The 20,251-nt window shown below is 47.0% G+C and overlaps 2 protein-coding genes across 2 annotated transcripts in view; both read right to left on the bottom strand.

Moving 5' to 3' along the window:
* Positions 1 to 10,823, bottom strand: part of myo18aa (myosin XVIIIAa) — a 111,802-nt gene extending 100,979 nt beyond the window's left edge. The window contains exon 1 of the mRNA XM_072658532.1: positions 9,798 to 10,823. Coding sequence (XP_072514633.1) covers positions 9,798 to 10,823 — 1,026 coding nt within the window. The remainder of the gene's footprint in view (positions 1 to 9,797) is intronic.
* A 5,177-nt stretch (positions 10,824 to 16,000) lies between these two features.
* Positions 16,001 to 17,068, bottom strand: LOC140536807 (gap junction delta-2 protein-like). Its single transcript, XM_072658830.1, has one exon. It carries the CDS (start codon positions 17,066 to 17,068, stop codon positions 16,001 to 16,003), a length of 1,068 nt encoding a protein of 355 aa, XP_072514931.1.
* Between the last annotated feature and the right edge of the window lie 3,183 nt (positions 17,069 to 20,251).

Genomic DNA, 20,251 nt, shown 5'->3' with positions numbered 1-20,251 from the left:
CTTAAAAGATTCACCACCCTGTTACTTTACCTCCAAATGTGGAAAGAAAATGATGAGCACGGCTTTATATGGGCAGTGGTGGCTCAGCGGTTGGCGTGCCGGGATATCGATAACAGGGTTGTGGGTTCGATTCCCGGACTCGGCAAGCTGCCACTGTTGGGCCCTTGAGCAAGGCCCTTTACCCTCTCTGCTCCCCGGGCGCTGGAGTTGGCTGCCCACCGCTCTGGGTGTGTGTCTGTACTCACTGCCCCTAACACATGTGTGTGTGTGAGTGTGTGTTCACTACCAGATGGGTTAAATGCGTTAGCTTTTAGCCTTTTCAGCCTCGCTTCCATATTCTCCCAAAGTAGCCACTGCTTTCACTAAAGGCTTTCACTAATGGACGGGGTTTATATTTCTTACAATTAAACAGGCTGTTTTTTCTTTTACATTAATGATATATGTAAATTAGCTCTGCCCTGACTGGTTGCCTGTATAGTGGCTAATTTAAAAAGCCCTCTTTATAACTTCAACGTTTGTGACATGGCCTGTTTTGCAGCTGAGCTGTCAGCTTAGACCGTATGGACTTGGGTAGTGAACATTGGGTAGTTCCAACCTAAGCAATGGTCATTCCATCATGTTCTTAACTTGGTTCTCCACGATACGGGCTCTTCAAGAGCCGGCTGACAGGTTCTGAACATCCTCTTACACATACATGCACGTCGGCCCTACAGCATAACAGCAAGCAGGTGTCTTCCTCTGCACTGTACTTATTCCCAAACAGCCTCCGGATGTGGCCACGCGTGCCTCTGAGAGATAAGGCAGACGCGTCTAGACTTGCTGGCACGGTGCACTCCTGTACATCTAAAGCTTCATACAGGACTCCCATAATCCTACGAAAAACACAGATAAGGCCTCACACATGCCTGCGGAAACAATACGGTGGCTTTTCTGGATCCTCTTAATCCTTCTCTGAGGACGGAGACTTAGCGTTACCTTCAGAAAAACAGAGGATCACACATGTCTGTGCACTGCGAGAGCCTTTGTGGACCATCTTGGCCCCCTCTCTGTGGACAGAGACTTGATAGAGAGGGTCTGCGGGACTGGGAGGACATGCAAACGATGCTTAATGATGCAAAACTATCTAGCATGCCAGAGGGAAATGGATTAGCATGACTAGCTTCAGGGGTTTTTTGTTCTCTAAACAGAAGAAGAAGAAGAACAGCCATTAGCAAAATCTTTTGTCAGCAGCTCTGTCCCCCACATACCACAGACCCGCCCCTCAAAAACCAAAGGGTCCTGAGTGCAGCACCTGACTGACCACTAGCAAGCTAGGCCACATTTTTACACTATTTTTAGTGTACCAATCGAACCAATCAGAATTAGGGCAGACTTTGCTGATTTAATAATTCAGAGCAAAATCAAAATTCTGTTTCCTAACATCCTAATCTGCCCACTGCCCACATGCAGGCCCTGAAGAGTTGGTCAAAGGGCCTAAACATGAAGCCTGGCACCACTTAAACTCAAACAGCAGCTGTTCCTCACCGCGGGGCCACTTCCATCATCCACGGGGGAGCCATATAGGACACTTCCATTATCCTGTCCATCTGAGCACCAGGACGGTGACCCATGCCAGAGTAGTTTCCTGTTCCTGCCCGTGACCGCGGCCAGCGCTAACTGCGCAGAGCTCGCTCTTTGTGCACCCCTCATGCAACTGCTGGCCCAACACTGACAGCTTAAGAAACGCAATGGCCGGCCTGGCCGGGACACTGACCGACAGCTTTTGAATGAGAGGAAGATGAAGTGAGAATAAAAAGGAGGGGGAGGTGACGGGGGGAGGGGGAGGGTGGTCGGATTGGAATAGAGCAAACTGTGGCGCCGATCCAGCCAGACAGGCACTTCATGCATTCGGCAGCTGGGTCGCAGCCAAGATGATCTATTACATAATCTAATCTAATCCAGCGTTTCATTAATGGAGCCATTGACAAACGAATGATGGCGGAGCAGCCAGAGGACACTAAGGGGCTGTGGTGGGCAAACTACAACAAGCCCTCAACTACATTATGCTATGTATTTCAACACAGGCATTACAAGCCGTATTGTTCAAGTCTAGGGGGTCCCCGAGTGGTCCAGTGGAATAAGGGCGCTGTCACTATAACGAAAGGGATGCTGGTCCGATTCCCGGTCATGCTGCTAGCCATCAGCAGCCAGAGCCCAGAGTGAGCGCAACTGGCCTTGCTCTCTTCAGGGTGGGTAGATGGCGCTCTCTCCCCACATCACTTCAGTGCGGTGCTGGCCGACACTGGCGTCTGCTGGCCGGGGCATGGGTACCGGATATACGGTGCTTCCCTCCAGGCGCGTTGGTTGGCCGGTGATGTTGGTGGATCGCGGCAGTTTGAAAAAGAGGCGCTGGCTGGCTGCACACATGTCAGAGGGGGCGTGTGAGATAGGGGGAGGATACGTACAGGCTGGCTAATTAGTGATCCAAATTGGAAAGAAAAAAATGCTTAGGGCTGGGCAATATGACGATATTTCATCATATTGTGATAAATTATGTTATCGCGATACAAAATATGTTTATCAAGGATTTTGTTAGTGCTTAAAGAAAACTGATCAGCTGCAGGTCTAATTACCATTAATGATGGTAATTAGATGGGTTTAATTAGACAAAGTGCTCCAGATAAATAAATTAAATAAATAAATAAATAAATAAAAATGACTGTACTCAGTGTGGGAGAGAATCTGACTAGTAGGTTTTTATCATCATGATAAATATTGTGTACATCGTGAAAACGTTTAAATCTTTAAATATTGTGATATTGTATTTTTATTATATCGGGGACGGGGACGGGGGACTTCAGTGGTCAGCACAGCTAAGGCTGTGGACAGTTTTAGGTGTAACAGCACCAGAAAGATCCCTAACACAGTTTTGATTCCTCTTCTTTAACCCCTAAATCATCTAATAAAGGGCAGAATGACAAAATACTGTATGTATGCAAGTATGTAATTTTATAAAAGTTCCAGTCAAAAGTTCGGACACACCTGGTTGAATGTGTGCTGATCATCTAAAAAACATTTGATCCAAATGAAAGGGTGACCATATTTCTGTTTTCAAAAAAAAAAAAAGGACACTGGGGACTCACGGGTATCTGTACCGTAGTTAGGATGTCGTAGCTGTGGGGGTTCCGGTAGGCCCAAGTTGTAGGCCCATGGCAGTGTGTATGTATGAGGGTGGAAATACCTCTCAACCTCTCAATTAATACACACACATTTACTCATTTAGCAACAGACCAAAAAGTAGCCTTAACAGCCTATATGACCAAATCTGCTCCTTTTAGTTTAACGTACAACTTACTTCAGACCTACTTGAACCAGCTGAATGAGTCTGAAGTCCGCTGTTTGACAAGCAAGGCACTGAGATCGTAGATCAGCCTAGATCATCTGCAAGGCTAGCCTGGGTGTGACGAGACAACAGGAATTCAACCAGAACACAAAGCATGTGCAGGAAGCTAAAATGCACGACTTTCCGCACTACTGCAAAAGCCTGAAAACCTGTAGATCTGGTTCAGATGTGATGAGTGGCATGCACGAGGCATATGAGACACCTGTACAGGACTAAAATTACAGGTAACACTCACAACAACTCAGCTCTGGGAGGGCCTTTGTCACCGGCAAAGTTTCTGCAATTTTACAAGTTGTGCAGGCTGATGGAATCGGCAAATATGAAAAAGCTCCTCTCGTTCTGTATAGCTGTATAGACCCCTGAGGTCGTACGTCATATTGTACTCGGCGCTTTGCCCATATTCGGCACCCTGAGTCTACGGCGTAGCCTGAGCAACTGGCCTATGCCACTAGAATTGGGAGCCAAAACAGACAAAACACTAGCCTGGGGGGTTAATGACACTGTGTTGACTCTTTTGGCATATGTGGTTGGTGTGGAGCAACAGGTAACACCACTACCAGTCAGTGAGCTACCACACCTTGTGGGGGACTGGGGTTCAATTCCCGGTCTGGGTGACTGTGCTGCGCTACACCAATAAGTGTTAGGAGTCCTTGGGCAAGACTCCTAACACTGCATTGGCCCACCTCTGTAATACGAGTTACCTTGTAAGTCGCTCTGGATAAGAGCGTCAGCTAAATGCCATAAATTTAAATGTTTACAAATGACAGTGACACGACTCCCCGCGACCCCTAGTTACATTTCTGGGGCTACGGCCGAGGGTACGCAGCAATGGCATACATACACTGGCTGGACCATCAAACCCCACTACCGTGTCGATCAATGGATAGTAGCACCAAAGCACCACTGCTGGCCAGGTGTTATTGGGCCGTGGACTACTATTTGCCTAGCAGTGTTACCACTGCGGTAATGGGATGGTAGTGCCTATACTGCTGTTATGAATAAACTGGTATAAAAAAGTGGCATAAATAAACTGGCAACTGCGTATTACTGCAGTATAAAGACAAAAAGGACACAAACCCGGAAACACCAACCATGAAAGCCAGTGATTAACTCCTAATGAATCCTTCCAGCCTCTCGTTTCACAAAATCGAAAGCAGAACACAGCTGCTGCAACGCATGATCTAGATTTATAAATCTCTGTATCTTTTTATAGTACTGCTGCTTCTAGGTCAATCCCAGGCGCTATCATTTTCTCGCCCCAACACCGTGCCTGTGACGGACTCTATCTGGGACAGTAAGAGGCCTTTGATGAGGTGGGCCTTTCCTATTGGGAACTATGAGGCTTCATAATCTCGCATGCATATCAAATGGCCCAGTGATGTGGCCTGCCATCATAAAGGTCAAGGTCTCAAGATCTCAAGAGACCACTGCTACCATGATAACCGGCCGCGGGACTGCGGGAGTGTTTCTGAACTTGACCAGCTCATCTCTATTGTCTAGGCAGCTTTTCCAGGCAGCTTTCTCTAATCTCCCCGATTGTAGCGGGTGTGGCCGGGTGCATCCAGAGCCGGAGGAGATCAGCTCCTCAGCAAGGCAGCGACTTAAGAGGTCTTACTAGCGCTGCATATCTGGAGCTAAATCACTCCCACAATCACTCACTGTTCAGCTGGGGTTAGCAGCATTGCTGGGAGCCAGTATTGTCTAAAGAAGTGGACTCCGAGAGAGCCAGCCAGCTGAGCGAGACCCAAGTGAGATTCCACTGCACCTCCAGGGGTGAAGGCTGATGAACGGGTGCGCTGTCCTGGGACAGGAGCGGCAGCCAAGCAAGCAGGCCCAGTGGCCTTCGTAACAACAGGTCAGCAACGGACTGCCATACAGACTGCCATCTTTACGTGTGGACTTTAAGGTCCAGTGTTTCCAGACCTAGATTAAGTGCAATGGTCATTTGCCCTCAGCAATGCAAGTCAGTCTAGGACTTGGCTCAATCTATGCTTGGGAAACCAGCCTTATGTGGGAAATGATAGAGTTAGGAGTCTAGACCATGGACTCTTATTGGTGTAGCAGGGTGTACTTTGCCTGGCCTGGGAATCAAACCCTAGGGCCCCTATTGACCAAATACTATTAGTGGACATTTCTCAGCACACACAGGACTGCACACTGACATTGTACTGGTGGTGCAAGTGGCCCAGAGTGCATCAAGCCCAGTGGTGTTGACTGGTGTTCAAACAGGAGGTCCCAATGCAGCACTGTAGCCAGGGAGATCCTCTTCCCACATCCCATCGCTGTGCACCCGTACCGCACCCCACCCCACGGGACGGCATTCAGTGTATAATAATGTGTTCTCGGGGGCTTTAATACAAAAAATAAAACCTCATATAAGACTGCTGAGGGTTCTCGGAGTAGCACCTGGAAAAGAAGAGATTACCCCAGGTCCTCGCGAACATTTAACCCCATCAGAACAGGCCTAACGTCTGCAGGAAGGTACATCTCCAGGAGCAAGACTGGTGACCACCAGCCTACAGCAACCAAACCCAGCTCACCGGACACCTCGCCTGCCTGCTATTCTAAAGAAACTACAGCCGTTATTTGAGGAACAGACAGGCTTAACTGGTAGAGCGTCCGAACACGAGCGTAAAACTAGGTGACAAAGTGTCTTTCATTACCAGACCTTTGGCTTCCTGTCCGTTTACCAGGAATGCTTGCCACACCTTCAGCTGTTGAGCTGGAGAACTGCTTGAGTTATGCAAACGTATCTTTCACAGCCTCCACCAGAAACAAATTCACAGCTTCTCCTCTAAATGCAGTGACCACAGAACCATTTTGATGTTTGCTTGCGGCTGTTATTGGCTTTTGGTCAAGGTTCGGGCTGCCTTTCTGATCTGGGCTCCTGCCTCCTGCCTCCAACAGAGGTATCTGCGAGAAATACGCTGTGTGATTGGAAACATGCCCTTCGAAAAGACTAGAAAACGGACGTTGCCAGTGAGATTTCTCACATAACCTATTTATAGAGCAGGCTGAGGGGGCCTGGCTCTCTCGGTACACTCGGTCACACCTGCTGGTTGCACGCACACTACAGGCTCAGCTGGAACAGCCACTCTGTGGCACATTCCCTTCCGCTCTCCTCAGTCCAACCGGCTCCGGAGCATCCCAGGTAATCCACTCCAAAGAGTCCAGAGAGGCTAGAGAACCCTCCCCAAAACTTTTAGAACGTAGCTCCTCACATCTGTATCCTCACACCCCTGGCTCTGCAAGTGAAAGCTCATTCCGCCAGGGGCAAGGCCGGAGCTTGCCCGATCATACAGGCTTGATGAACTGATGGCTGGAGGGGCCAGATGCTATCATCTGCAGAGCATGTGCCTGGCTCGGGGTAAGCCTCTTATCCGAGCTACCATCCTCAGTATACTACACTATGTGCTTATACATGAAGTAAAACAGCAAACATCCAGGCATATTGCTCATTCTACACATTGGGATATCTGATGGTTATGACACTGGCTTACCTTTAGCACCAAACCGGGTTCCACTATTGTAACGATCAAGTCAAGGAACTCATTTTTTGGTACTATACAAGATATTCTCTTAGCCTTTGTTCGCTAAGACATGATGAATTATGACTAAAAGGCCAAACGGGCCCATGTTTATTTGCAATGCACCTTCTACTATTGAAGGTGCTACTTTTTGATGGGAAAGGATCACCACAGGACCACCGCTGTTGGAGATGGACCATCAGCACAGCCTAAAGACCTAAAGAAGTGTAAGTGGCATGGTTTTGTGTGTGGCTATGAAACTCATCCTCTAGGCCTTTATCAGTGGTCAGATTCTGATCACAGGGCCACTATTGGCTGGATTCGGGGTTTCAACAGTAATGCCACTGAGGAACTACATCCCAAGGTCACTGCTGTTCTAAGAATGGTCCACTGTTCAACTGTGGTCTTGTGGTGGTCTTTTACACATAAAGGTTAACTGGTCCGCAGTGGCTTGTCCATTGCTCTTTACCACTCGCTGGAGTCATCGTTCCCCTCTTGCATCAATGGTCCGTTGGGTGCCATTGTCCCACTGTTAAGTCCATTCTCGGCATGGCAGCTCTGGAACATCCCATGGAGTTTCAGGATGTGACCACCCTTTGCCCACTGTCAGAGTCATATTGCATATTGCAAACCCCTGGTTTGGAATGAACTCGGCCCAGGACGACACAGATGCCACGTGCCAGGGTTTACTGCACGTAGAAACAAGCGGGCACACCAGTCAGTTGTTGCAGAGTGCAGAATGATCATCACGGGATCAAGGACAGGACGCCAGGGATAATAGGGTAGCTAGCATCTAGAAAACGCAAACTTCATGGGATGAATTTGCCTCCCAATGGCATAACAGTGGTGCCTCATTGGCTACTGATGCCAGAGGGGGATGACGACTGGTACAAAGCAATTAACGTGCCGCTATGGACCAGTTAACCTTCCATTATCTAATGCAGTCCATACCAAATCAGCGGTGGTTATTCCCTACCTTGGTTTATATACATTTAATACACGTGATACCTAATAAACTGCAGTGGTTATAAGGTGGTAGGTATCCATAATACGGCAGTAACTCAATGGCTAAGAACTTTGCATGTTTAAACAGAGGACTTTTCCTATCTCACTCTACACAAAGGCCTTGCTCCTCACTTCCTCTAAAGCACAAGGCCACCAAAACATCCACTTCCAATCTTATGTTGTACATTGGCTATCAGTTCCCTCCAATGCGCTCTCATTACAGAGCTCTGCACGCACCAGCGGTAGCATCTGCAAGCGAAGCCGGCAGAGTAGCCCATATATTCAAACTGGGCCACCCTGGATGCTGGTCCAGAAAGCAATGTGAAACTGTGCCACAGTGTGCAACAGGGGAATGAAGCCCTGTTAATAACACTGGAGTTAGGTCTGCTCACGCGAACGGCAGCGGCAGGTTCTCCGCTCTCATTCACTGCAACCACAGGTTACATATTAACTGTACATATTTCCTGCAGCGCTCAGACGCACCACACCTTTACGCACACAGGTGCGCTGGCCGGCGAGAAGAGACGTGCCGCTCAGCAGGCGTGAGGTAACCACAGGAGCATGCCTTTTTAAAAATGTCACCACCCTCAGCACACACATACTTGCCTCTTTATTCATGCTGAGGTGACAGTGTAGAGGCTGTGACGACGACCGGAAGGGCAAAGCAAGGGTTAAATGCCCGAGGTGGATCTGCACTACTTCAGCGAAATTCAACACTGATGCTATCGCGAACCACTCCCGGCTAACAGGGGGCTTTTTTCAACTGTCAACTGGGCCGCGATATACAGCAACCGTGCTCACGCTACGTCTGCAGACTTCAACGAAACACCACTCTCTTCTATTCTTTGGGAGATGTTCCCCTCTCTATGGGCTTTAATGGAAGGACAGGACAGGAGGGACAAACAGATGGCACATGGTATCCAGTAACCTGATTCCTGTCTCTCTGGGCTTCTTCTTCACAACAACAGTGTGGAGTTCCTTCTGAACTGTACTGTAATCGGTGGCGGAGGAACGTTCCCCTGCAATTACTGACACAAAGAACAAAAGGATAAACGACTGTACGGCTTCTTCTCGGACACCAGCAGAACCAGCGATTTTAGAGAAGGTATCAACGGAAGAGGAGAGAGAGCCAAAGCTTCATTCTCTCTCTCTCTCTCTGGTATGCAGTTTCAAAAGATGGGCAAGGAATAACAGATTCTCAGGATTCCTACAAAGGAGTGGTGTGTTAGAGAGAGAGCCAAACGGAAACATCGGCACCTTGTCATCGTATGTCAAGCACGGTAATGGATGCCACAGAGTACACCACGAATGTCCCAGATAACATGCCTCAGAAAGTTTTGCCCAAGGGTTCCATGTTGGCCACACATATGGACGCCCAACAGGGTCCCACCTGGGTCAGTGATGGGATCAGGACGGGTTGAGCATGGGCCTTGCCTGGATTGTACACTGTACATGGGGACCTATTTGATTTGATTAAGGTGGGCTGTAACGATGAAGCCCATTTGGGAAGTCCAACTAGGTCCCAGTAATAACAAATGCCCTCCTGGATATTGCCTAGCCCATGTCGTTGCACCCATGTGAGCCCCACCTGAGCATCTGCATGTAGACTTGTTCACTATATAGGGAGTAAGGGGGGGGGGGTATTCGAGATGCAGCCAGAAGCAGGCAAGCGTAGTGATGTCAGCACAATTGGTCCTGCTCTCTCGGGGTGGATCTCGCCTCGTCTGTTAGCTGTTGCGGTGGAGCTGGGGACTCAATGTTTGAAAAGAGGAAGTGGCTGGCATCACATGTATCAAAGGAGGCCTTACCCTCCTAGTTTAGGGAGCATTGCTAGTGCTAGGTGGATACCTCAGGGGTAATACACAAGGCACCCGTTTGCTTACCTCATACACCTCCCTGCGCAGCCCAGTGCTGTTCCTGAGCCAGCAGCGGCTCAGCTCGCTCAGCTCCACGATGGGCTGCACCTTCAGGCGTACCACCTCGCCGGACTGCCGGATCATCTCTACGATCTCGTCCCTGTTCTTACTCTCCACATTCAGGCCGTTAATCTCCACCAGGCGGTCTCCGGGAACCAACCCCAGAGCCAGGTCCTTGTTTCCGGCACCCGGCTCGGCGAAGTGGACCACCCGGCGATAGGCCGAGCCGTCGGGCCTCTGATCCAGCATGGTGGTCCGGCGCAGGGAGAAGCCAAAGTCACCCGTGTTGCGGCGCTGGAGCTCCAGCTCTCTGGGCTCGGGGACTTGGGGAGGAACCACAGCAGGCAAGCGCAAGTCTGCTGAGAATACCTTGTCCACCAACATGGGTATCAGGATCTTCTTGAGCGGGGCACGTCTGTGGGAGATATATTTGGGAGGGGGGTCGAAAACCTTGGACTCCACTTGGGGCGAAGGTGCAGCAGAATTGGGCCCGGATGGATTTGAGCCTTCTGAGGGACTCTCCTCTTTGCTCCTCTGAGAGAAAGAGAAGCGCTTCATGATCTGGCCCACCTGTGAATTTTGCTTGGTCAAAGAACCAATCTTGGCAGCCTTGTCTTTGGCGGAGGACTTCTGGACGTCCTGCTGAACAGCCTCCCCTTTAACGTCATCACTGGAGCTGGAAGCACTGACGTGGCCTGCATCCAGGACCACGCTGCTTCGGTTATTGAACCTCTCAGCATCCACGTCCATCAGGGTAAGCTCTGTGTTGCTGACCACTTTGATGGGAATGGGGCTGGAGATCTCCAGCTTACCTCTAGAGTCCCGCTTGGAACTCCCGCGGTGAAGGTTGAAGAAGCCACGTCTCACGCTCATCTCTTCCAGGCTCTTCAGCTCAGCCTGGGACATCCTTTCCTTTTTGTCCTTCTTCTCCTTTTTGTCCTTCTTTGCCCCATCCTTCTCCTTGTCTTTGTCCTTCTTGATCAGGTTGAACATGTTTTGCAGATGTCAAAATCTGTACTGTTCCTGCAGAAGTATGGAGGACCTCTTCCAAACAGGTCGAGAGCATTAGAGCTGGTTTTTGGTCATGTTTAACCTCATGTCCATCCTTTGCAATAACATGAAGGGCAGCAAGAACTTAAAGAGAGAGAGAGAGAGAGAGAGAAGTGTCAGAGGCAAGCAATCAACAAAAATAAAATAATAATAATAATAATAATAATAATAATAGTATTTTTAATATTGTTATTATCCATCCATCTATCTTTGTATCTGTGAATTCCTGGTCAGGGTCGCGGTATGTCTGGAGCCTATTTAGAAACCCTGGGCGCAGGGCAGAAATTATTGTGAATAACAATAATAATATTAATAATACTCTTACTACTATTATTATTAATAATAATAATATTATTATTAATAATAATAATAGTATTAATAACAATAATTGTAATATTATTAATATCCATCCATATCTTCTGTACCTTCCGGGTTTGGGTTGTGGTGGATCTGGAGCCTATCCAGATACACTGTTTGCAGTCCGGGAACACCCCCTGGACAAGGTGCCAGTCCATCATTATTATTCTCATTAGTAATAGTAGTTGTAGTAGTATTAACAAAAATATGTATTTTTAATATTGTTATTATCCATCCATCTATCTTCGTATCTGTGAATTCCTGGTCAGGGTCGCGGTAGGTCTGGAGCCTATTTAGAAACCCTGGGCGCAGGGCAGAAACACCCTATGGACAGGGTATATAACGATAATAATATTGATAATACTATTATTACTATTAATAATAATAATAACAATAATTGTAATATTACTGATATCCATCCATATATCTTCTGTACCTTCCGGGTTTGGGTTGTGGTGGATCTGGAGCCTATCCAAAAACACTGTGCGCAGTCCGGGAACACCCCCTGGACGGGGTGTCAGTCCATTATTATTATTAGTAGTAGTAGTAATATTAATAATAATAATAATAATAATAATATTGTTATTAGCAGTAATAATAATACTATTTTTTATATTTCTAATATAATTATAATCCATCCATCTATCTTCTTATCCGTGCTGTCCTGGTCAGGGTTACGGTGGGTCTGGAGCCTATTTGGAAACACTGGACGCAGGGCGGGAATACCCCCTGGACAGGGTGCTAGTCCATCATTATTATTATCATTATTAATATTACTATTACTATTATTATTATTATTATTGACCTATATAGCACACGTTATTTAAAAAAAATATATAAACCTGCAGTCAGAATCTATTTCTTGTTCAGGAATGTCAACTACCCACCGCCCCCCCCCCCCCCCCCCCCAACCCCCTGCACACGCCTACTACGAGCCACCTGCGTGACGTGGCGCACACCCATTGGCTGCTGACCACCTTTCCTGACAGGTAGACCAAGAATGACAGACGGTGGAGAAGACTTTACAGGTTTAAACCTTCACTCTTACGCAAACTATCGATTCACAAAACTGATTCTCAATAAATCAATAAAAACGTGTTGGGACGTGGTCCCAGAGGAGGGGGGGAGCCCAGAGACCCCAGGGGAGCCCAGAGCCTCACTTCCTGTAGACGCTAGCGACATTAAACACACCTGGATCTTACATTCAATTAATGCCCTAATCACTCAGACCTGACCTGACCAGACCTGACCAGACCTGACCTGACCAGACCTGACCAGACCTGACCTGACCAGACCTGACCAGACCTGACCTGACCAGACCTGACCAGACCTGACCAGGCTGTCCAGCAGGTTCACAACCAACTGGTCATCCACATGCAGGTCCGATTTAAAGTTACTGATGAGTCCAAAGCTCGCTCTGAAATCTCCCTCTAAGCCTCTTTGCCCTCTCTCTCTCTCTCTCTCTCTCTCTCTCTCTCTCTCTCTCTCTCCCCCTGCCTCTCTCTCTCTCTCCCTCTCTCTCTCTCTCCCCCTGCCTCTCTCTCTCTCCTGTCACCTGAAAGGCTGAAAGGGACCCAGATCGACGCTGAAAGGCCAGCAGAGCTGAACGCTGGTCGGAAACTCACCGTGCCGGATGAAACCGAACCGGACGCTGTTCTGGGTGTGTCTGTGGTAAAGGGAGAGGGTCCAACACGACTTTAGCACTTTTGGAGCAGCCTGCATGCGAGAGGTTTGACGGACAGTGAACGCAGCACCGGTTCGGTGCGAGCTGTTGTTTTCCCACCCGTATTCCGGTAACCACGCCCACCTGTGCAAAAGCTCGGGCTGCGTGCTGAACCACACAGGTCTGTAATCCGAGTGTGCTTTTTATTAATGATTAATTAGTCATTAAATTTGTGAATTCATAATTCGATACGATACAGTGTCGTTTTCGTGGGATATATATATATTTATATAAATTTTTTTTTTTGTTTTTGTTTTTTTTTGTACAAACGATGTTATCGTATGTAACATTTTCTTACTTTATTATTATTATTATTATTATTATTATTATTATTATTATTTAAATTGACTTCACGAGGTCTTCAGTTCATATATCTGTATATTTCCTAAGAGGCGTGTTGACAGCTGTACACAGAGCCAATCCAAGCGCAAGAGGCGGGGTTGCCTGTAAACGGGTGGGAAAATAAAAAGCTGCGCTGCAGCGGCCTCTAGTGGTCAGTCCGTTTACCTGTAGTTTGCTAAGTTCTCTGAGCGTGTTTGTGGAGATAAGGTGTGTGTGGGATATTCCCCCTCTTCCTGCGGTTAGGGAGGGATATGTGGCTTCTAAATAAGACGAAAGACACACGTAAAGTGCATGGGTGTTAAATTGAGGTGGTGTTTCTGTGACGGTGCTGTCATTTGCACGTCGATAGCGCCCTCTTCTGGACTAGGCTGGACACGACACAACACTGGATCAGTCGAAGCAGGGCCCTAAACAAGGGTTTCACAGAGTTTCTCCTTTTTTCATTTAAGAAAGCCCAAACATGTGAACTGTATATTGGGGAATATGCTTTAGTCCTCAAAATTTCATTTTGGCATCGCAGACGGTGAATTCTCATTCTGGCACGTGTGGTAGTTGGACCCATGTGTAGTAAGAGCAAGAGCAAGAGTACTGTGGCTTCATGGAGGTTCTGATGTAACCGAGGCTTACTGGGTTCAATAGGTCATGCTGTACACCTTCAGCAAAGCTTCAGCAAGACCTTCAGTTTAAAGACTCAAAGGATGTTGGGTCGCTCCCCAGAACCCCAGATCTCAGACAGCTGACCACTCTGGGTTGGATATGGCCCACTTAAGGCACTTCCTGGTCAGTTCTGGGAATTGCAAGTATATTCTAGCCCAAAACCAGCCCGGCTGTAGCAGCTGTGGCATCCAGATTCTCAGGAAGCAGATGATTCTGGGCCTGAAACGGCCCAGTTATGGCACCTACAGGTCAGTTGGACTAAACCAAAACTGGTCCAGCTATAGCAGCCACATTTAAGGTTGTCATGGCCCTTATTTGAACCCTGGCCCACATGAGGCCTACATGCCACCCACCATGTTAGATGTTTGTACATTATTACTAGCTGTAGCCATTTGTAGGTTATGTAGGTATTTGGGCTGGATAAGGTATGTAAGTGTGGACCAGAACTGGGGCCTTGACTCTTCTTCTGCTATCTGTGCGAGGTTTCTTGCTCCCTTCAGCAGTCCCTCCCTATTAAGTGCAATACTAATGAGGGAGTAGGGATCCATTTGACTTCTATTATTAATATTGTCTATCTTATCTTATCTTATCTTATTTTGGCCACAGCCTCTGAATGTTGAGAGTCACGTTTTCTGGACGTTCCTAAAATGTTTTTTATATATATATATATATATATGTGTGTGTGTGTGTGTGTGTGTGTGTGTGTGTACACAAATACACATAAAAAGGTATATATCTTTATATGTATATATATATATATATCAAGATATATCAAGATATATATAACAAGATATATCCTTTTTTATATGTATTTGTTTATTCTCACAATCAAACACAGACATATTTCAAAAAGTAATGCAAGTTCATTGTTTAAACTTTTATTATCAGGGTAAATTCAGGAAATATTCAATTCTGGGTTTGAATAAATGATCCACTTAATACGTTTAAAAAATATTTTAGAACACAGTTATTAAATATGAATTATCAGTGTAATTATGTATTGATTTTTGCAGTGTTTTTGTTGTATTGTATTTTATTTATTGTATTTTCAGCTACTTCAAAGGTTTTCAGAACGTTCCTGGAACCTTTTCAAAACATTGCTGAACGTTGCTTAAGCGTTCTCTGGTAGCTGGGATCTCTGGCGTACAGTCAGTTACCACAAACAGCTTTGACATATAATAGAATACATATAATAGAAGTCAGCGGGCAGTTGCTGAATACTGACAGTAAATAACTGAAGGGGGGGGGTCTTCACTTTTTTACCCAATTTTAGAAAGCCAGTTACCCAACCCACTCGTCAGTTCTCTCTCTCATCATATGTAATGCAACATTACCAACACTGGGCCACCAACGCGCTCAGAGGAAAGCACCGGGTACCCAGCTCTGATGCATCGGCTAGCAGGCGGCCATGCCAGCCAACATCACACTGACGCGACGTGGGTCGATTGTGCTCTCCCAGGCTCCGGCTGCTGATGGAAGGCAGCAAGACCTGGTATATAAGTACAAACATTTACATGCAACATATTTCTTTGTAAAAAAAAAATCTATATTTCAAGAATTCGACTGTTAAAGATGTTTGTAAATTGAGCTGGATCATCCGTTCCTGTAGAGATGGCACTACTTTTTCAGAGGGAAGCTTTTGTGGTAATCTGTTATCTATGTATCTGTACCACCTTTTGCTTTGTTTTATTGTGTTTTACTCCAGTGTACTAAAGCTGGACAAATCAGATTTGGGAAGACATTCCCTCACATGTGTCAGATCCTAAAATCTGTGAGTGTTAGAGTGCTGTGGTCGATATCCCTGTACGTAGTCCTGTAAACACGGAATTCAGCAAGTGCCCATTGGCTTCTATTGTACGTGATTTTCGAGTCTCTCCGTTGTTAGAGTGCAGGGCCTCGCATGGAAATGACTGTTTGTGGTAAACACTGTATGAGAGACATGCATCAAATTTAGATTAGGTTGAAAAAATGTGAACTGCTCCTTTAAGGGCTCATAATACTAATAGTCCCCCCTTTGTCTCTAACAGCTGGAAAACACAATTCATAGCCAAGACTTTTTGCATCTCCCGAGTTTGGCTTTAGAGCACTCCCGGCCGTCCGGCCCTCTCGCATACTCCACGCTGGAGTCCGTCTCAAAGGAGATAGAAGGGCTGTGCATGGCCATGGGGTGGTGTTTCTCTTTGTCCAGGGTCGCCGGAAGGGGAGGCTGCAGCAGCACGTGGCCTCGCAGAGAGTGAGTGAGCCGCAGCAGGAGCGGCCTGTGATTGCACCCGGAGTATTGCACCCGTACGTGCCGCGCAGGGTCCGGGTCTTCGTCGGGCTCGCAGCACGTGGAGCACGCGAGGCAGATGATCCGGAAGACGTAGACCCAGCCGAGGTAGTGCAGCTCCACGATGTTGAGCAGGAAGCAGCCCAGGCCGATGCTGAACATGAAGTTGAGGAAGATGGTCTTCTCGGTAGCGCGAGACACGAAGCAGTCCGTCCGGTTGGGGCACGGGTACGTCTCGCACTGGAACAGGTGGGGCACCTCGAAGCCGAACAGGCAGCACTGACCCACGAGGAACACGAGCTCCATGATGGAGCGCAGCACCACGTGCACGATGTACGTGAGCAGCACGTGACTGGACAGCTCGGTAGGGTCTTTGGACACTTCGCCAAAGTCTTCCTCCTCCAGCAAGGTTTGGTCCAGGCCCTCCACCTCCTGAGGGCCCCAGGTTTCCTCAGGTCGAGCCTCCTGGTGGTCGGTATCCAGTACAGCCACCTCACGCCCCTTCTCCCTCGCCTCTACCTCGCGCTTCTCGTCTTTGGCGATCTTGTTGAGCACATAAATGACGTAGAAGATGGACGGCGTGGAAACCAGCACGATCTGGAAGACCCAGAAGCGCAGGTGGGAGACCGGGGCAAACGTGTCGTAGCACACGTTGCTGCAGCCAGGCTGGAGGGTGTTGCAGGTGAACTTGGACTGCTCGTCGCTGTACACGGCGTCGCCCACCAGCGCCACCAGCAGGATGCGGAAAATCAGCAGCATGGTCAGCCAGATCTTGCCAATCACCGTGGAGTGGTTCTGCACTTCCGTCAGGAAACGGCCGAGAATGGACCAGTCTCCCATTCTTCAAGCTGCTCAGAGACACGGACGAGGAACAGACACAGGAAGGGGAAAGGGAACATCAGCAGATGCTAATAGATCAGCAGAACCATTAATAACGATGTGGACACTGGGGACATGTCCTCACCTCAGGTGCCCCGTTTAATCCCAATTACATGACATAGGGCCAAAAAATAGGCCATTCCAAAACTGACAGGGACAAAATGTTCTCAAAAGCAGCAAAAAAACATGTAAAAGCTGTGAAACGACACCAGGACCATCTGGAGGAACGTCCGGAAGGTCATCGATACCTACATTTACCCCCAAAAACTCCATTCCCATATGAACTCAGGAAAATGTCCGGTCACCGTAACCCTCAAACCCTCCGGAAAAATGACTAAACCTGCTAAATTAACACAGGGGCTCGGACGGGCTTGGACGACCTGGGTTGTGTACTTGGGGGGCTGGCAGGATAAAGCCTGGTCCGGTAAAGATTCAGGGTTACTGTGCATGTCTGAAAGGGGCTTATGAAGCTGCCTTTTTGGGGCATTTTGATGAGGTCGCTTGGCTCATGATGTCCGTTTAGTGTGCTAGCTCGCACGTAGCAAAAGTACCGACTGTACCGCCATCATTAAAATACCCCTGACATGCTGGCTTTCTCAAATGAGGTTAGCTAAGTGTCTCTGGCAGCAGTGCAGCAGCACAGTTTCGGGTTGTGTAGCGGGTGTTGTTATATGGTGGCGTCACAGTTTAGCAATATTTTAGCGTGCCTGAGAGTTAGCTTAGCTTGTAGCATTGATATGACATTTAATTTTTGACTCTTTAATAATGACCAGAGATCGTTTATGATAGTAATCGGAGGCGTTTCGAGGGGAAGAGGGGGGGGGGAGTACACAGGACAAAATTAACATTCTGAGGAAATATGGGATGTCGGCGCTGTCCTTTGAAAAACGTATCTCCAAAATGTCCTTCACTTTGAATGGAAGTCAGTGTAAAATATTTTATTATTTCATTAAGTCATTTAGAGCATTTTCTTGGTCTATGCATGTCTATAGATATACGTACATTCATTTACATTCACGGCATTTAGCTGACTCTCTTATCCAGAGCGAATTACAAGGTTATTACAGAGGTGGGCCAACCTAGTGTTAGGGGTCTTGCCCAAGGACTCTTATTGGTGTAGCGCAGCACAGTCACCCAGACTGGGAATTGAACCCCTGGTAGTTCCCTGGCAGGTAGTGGTGTTATCTGTTGCATCACACCAACCACCAACCAATCATAGATAGATTATATTGAACCTATTTGCTAGTTAATTCTTATAGAAACGTTTATAGCATATTAACATATTAATGTTCTAAAAAAGGAAGTTAAAATTGTAACCATCCTAGCTTTCACCCCTTAAGCAAGGCCTATCACACACTAAGGTGTATTACTCCGTGACTACAGGGACTTCTGTACAAACTGGTGGGGCTGTTCTTTGGTAATAGAAGTGTAATAACACTTCCGGCCCCCTGACAGGTCATAGGCTGTTTAAAGAGTTAACTAGCAACTAGCTAAACTAGCAACAAACGGAGGGTTGTTTTTAATTATTATATAATTATTGTTATTTATTTATTTATTTCTATATTTTATAGTAGGGGTGATAGGAGACATATTACCAATTACATAGAGTTTTGTGAATCGTCCTAACTTTGACCTTATCGATCATCTCAATGAAGGAGCAACACATTTACTTGACCTTGCTGCTGCCTTTAAGAGGCTGGACGTTAGATCGAGGCTCTATGTTTCCACGCATGCAGGGTCATCTCTAGGCCTGGGTCACATACTGACCTCAGCTGCCCTTTGCCAACAGCTGTAGCCGAGTTAAAGCATCACAATCTTCACAGGCCAACGAGGAGAATCAGAAGACAAACGCAGAGCCAGACACCTTCTAGAAGTTATTCTAACAGTCGATCCTAAAATTAAACTAGTTTAGATCGTCAGGATCTGGACATTTGTCTCCTGAACTAGATACTCTTACACACAATACTTGGACAGAAGGGGCCGAACCTGTGCTGCTCATCATAAAACTGAGTTTATTGGCAGTTCTGTTTATTACCAGCAGCTGAACCCACATGAAGCAGATACGACCCCATTCACGTCACCGTTCACATCGCAGATCATCATCGTCTTCACTGTGGCTTTGTGAAGGGACTCACCTCTCTTCCTTCCCAATCCAAACTTGGAAAAATGCCAAAGCATCCGATCCGCATAACTACATCCGAAGTGGGTGCCAGTCGCCGGCCGTTGTGGACTCCATTGGGCTGGAGAGGTGAGGTGAGGTGAGAATGGGCTGACCACACATATTCCCCTCAGTGCATCTGAAACACTCATTGTACTGTATCTGGACAACAAGCGCAGGCGAGTACAGTGGAGAACGTACAATGAGGCCTACCTTTTCTGAGCGGCTATTCACAGCCAAGTACGGAGTTCAGTACAAAGAACGGCCTGGAAAAATGACAATAACAGCGATATGAATGAGTGGATTTACACAAGTAATGGATTCGCTAGCAGTGCGCTAGCTTCAGGCCATGTTTATAAGCCCCTTGATTTTTTAAAATTGTGCAAGAAATAATTTGTGGACAATGCAATGGCTAATATATGAACCTACATGTGTCTTTTGAGTGCTGCTAATGCTAAAGATAGTAAAATAGTGTTAAATCTGGAAAGAACACATTTATTTGTGGCCTATTTTTTCCACACAATGCCCAGCATGTTCTCCTCCACCTTAAATGGACTTTAGAAATACATTTTAGGATAATGTATATAATATATATGTATTTCAAGACTACCTTAAATCAATATGTCAGGCATCAGGCAGCGTGTTCACACCCACTTTAAGTAATGATGTTCTGGCAGGGAGCTTTTAGAGGCCTTAAAGTCTTCAGACATCTCGTACCATTCGCCAATGTGAACAACTCTGTATCTCTAGAAGCTCAAACCCACTTTTTTCACTTGGTTCAATGGTTGGATGATGCCGACACCTAAGTGGAAATAGGTGAAATTCCCTGTACAGTGATGTGGGATTTCATCTTCTTACCGAATTTTATTCTGTAAGGAGTTTGTGTAGTTTCCCTAACATCCCTTAACTGTGTAGAAGCACAATTGGATGATCTAACTGTGCTTTTATGGCTGAAGAAAAGAAAAGGCTGATGTTTATATGACTTC

The sequence above is a fragment of the Salminus brasiliensis genome, chromosome 16, assembly GCF_030463535.1.
Source record: "Salminus brasiliensis chromosome 16, fSalBra1.hap2, whole genome shotgun sequence".
NCBI classification, from domain to species: Eukaryota; Metazoa; Chordata; class Actinopteri; order Characiformes; family Bryconidae; genus Salminus; species Salminus brasiliensis.
Note: the sequence above shows the minus strand (reverse complement) of the source record. Positions and strands in the feature narration are given on the sequence as shown.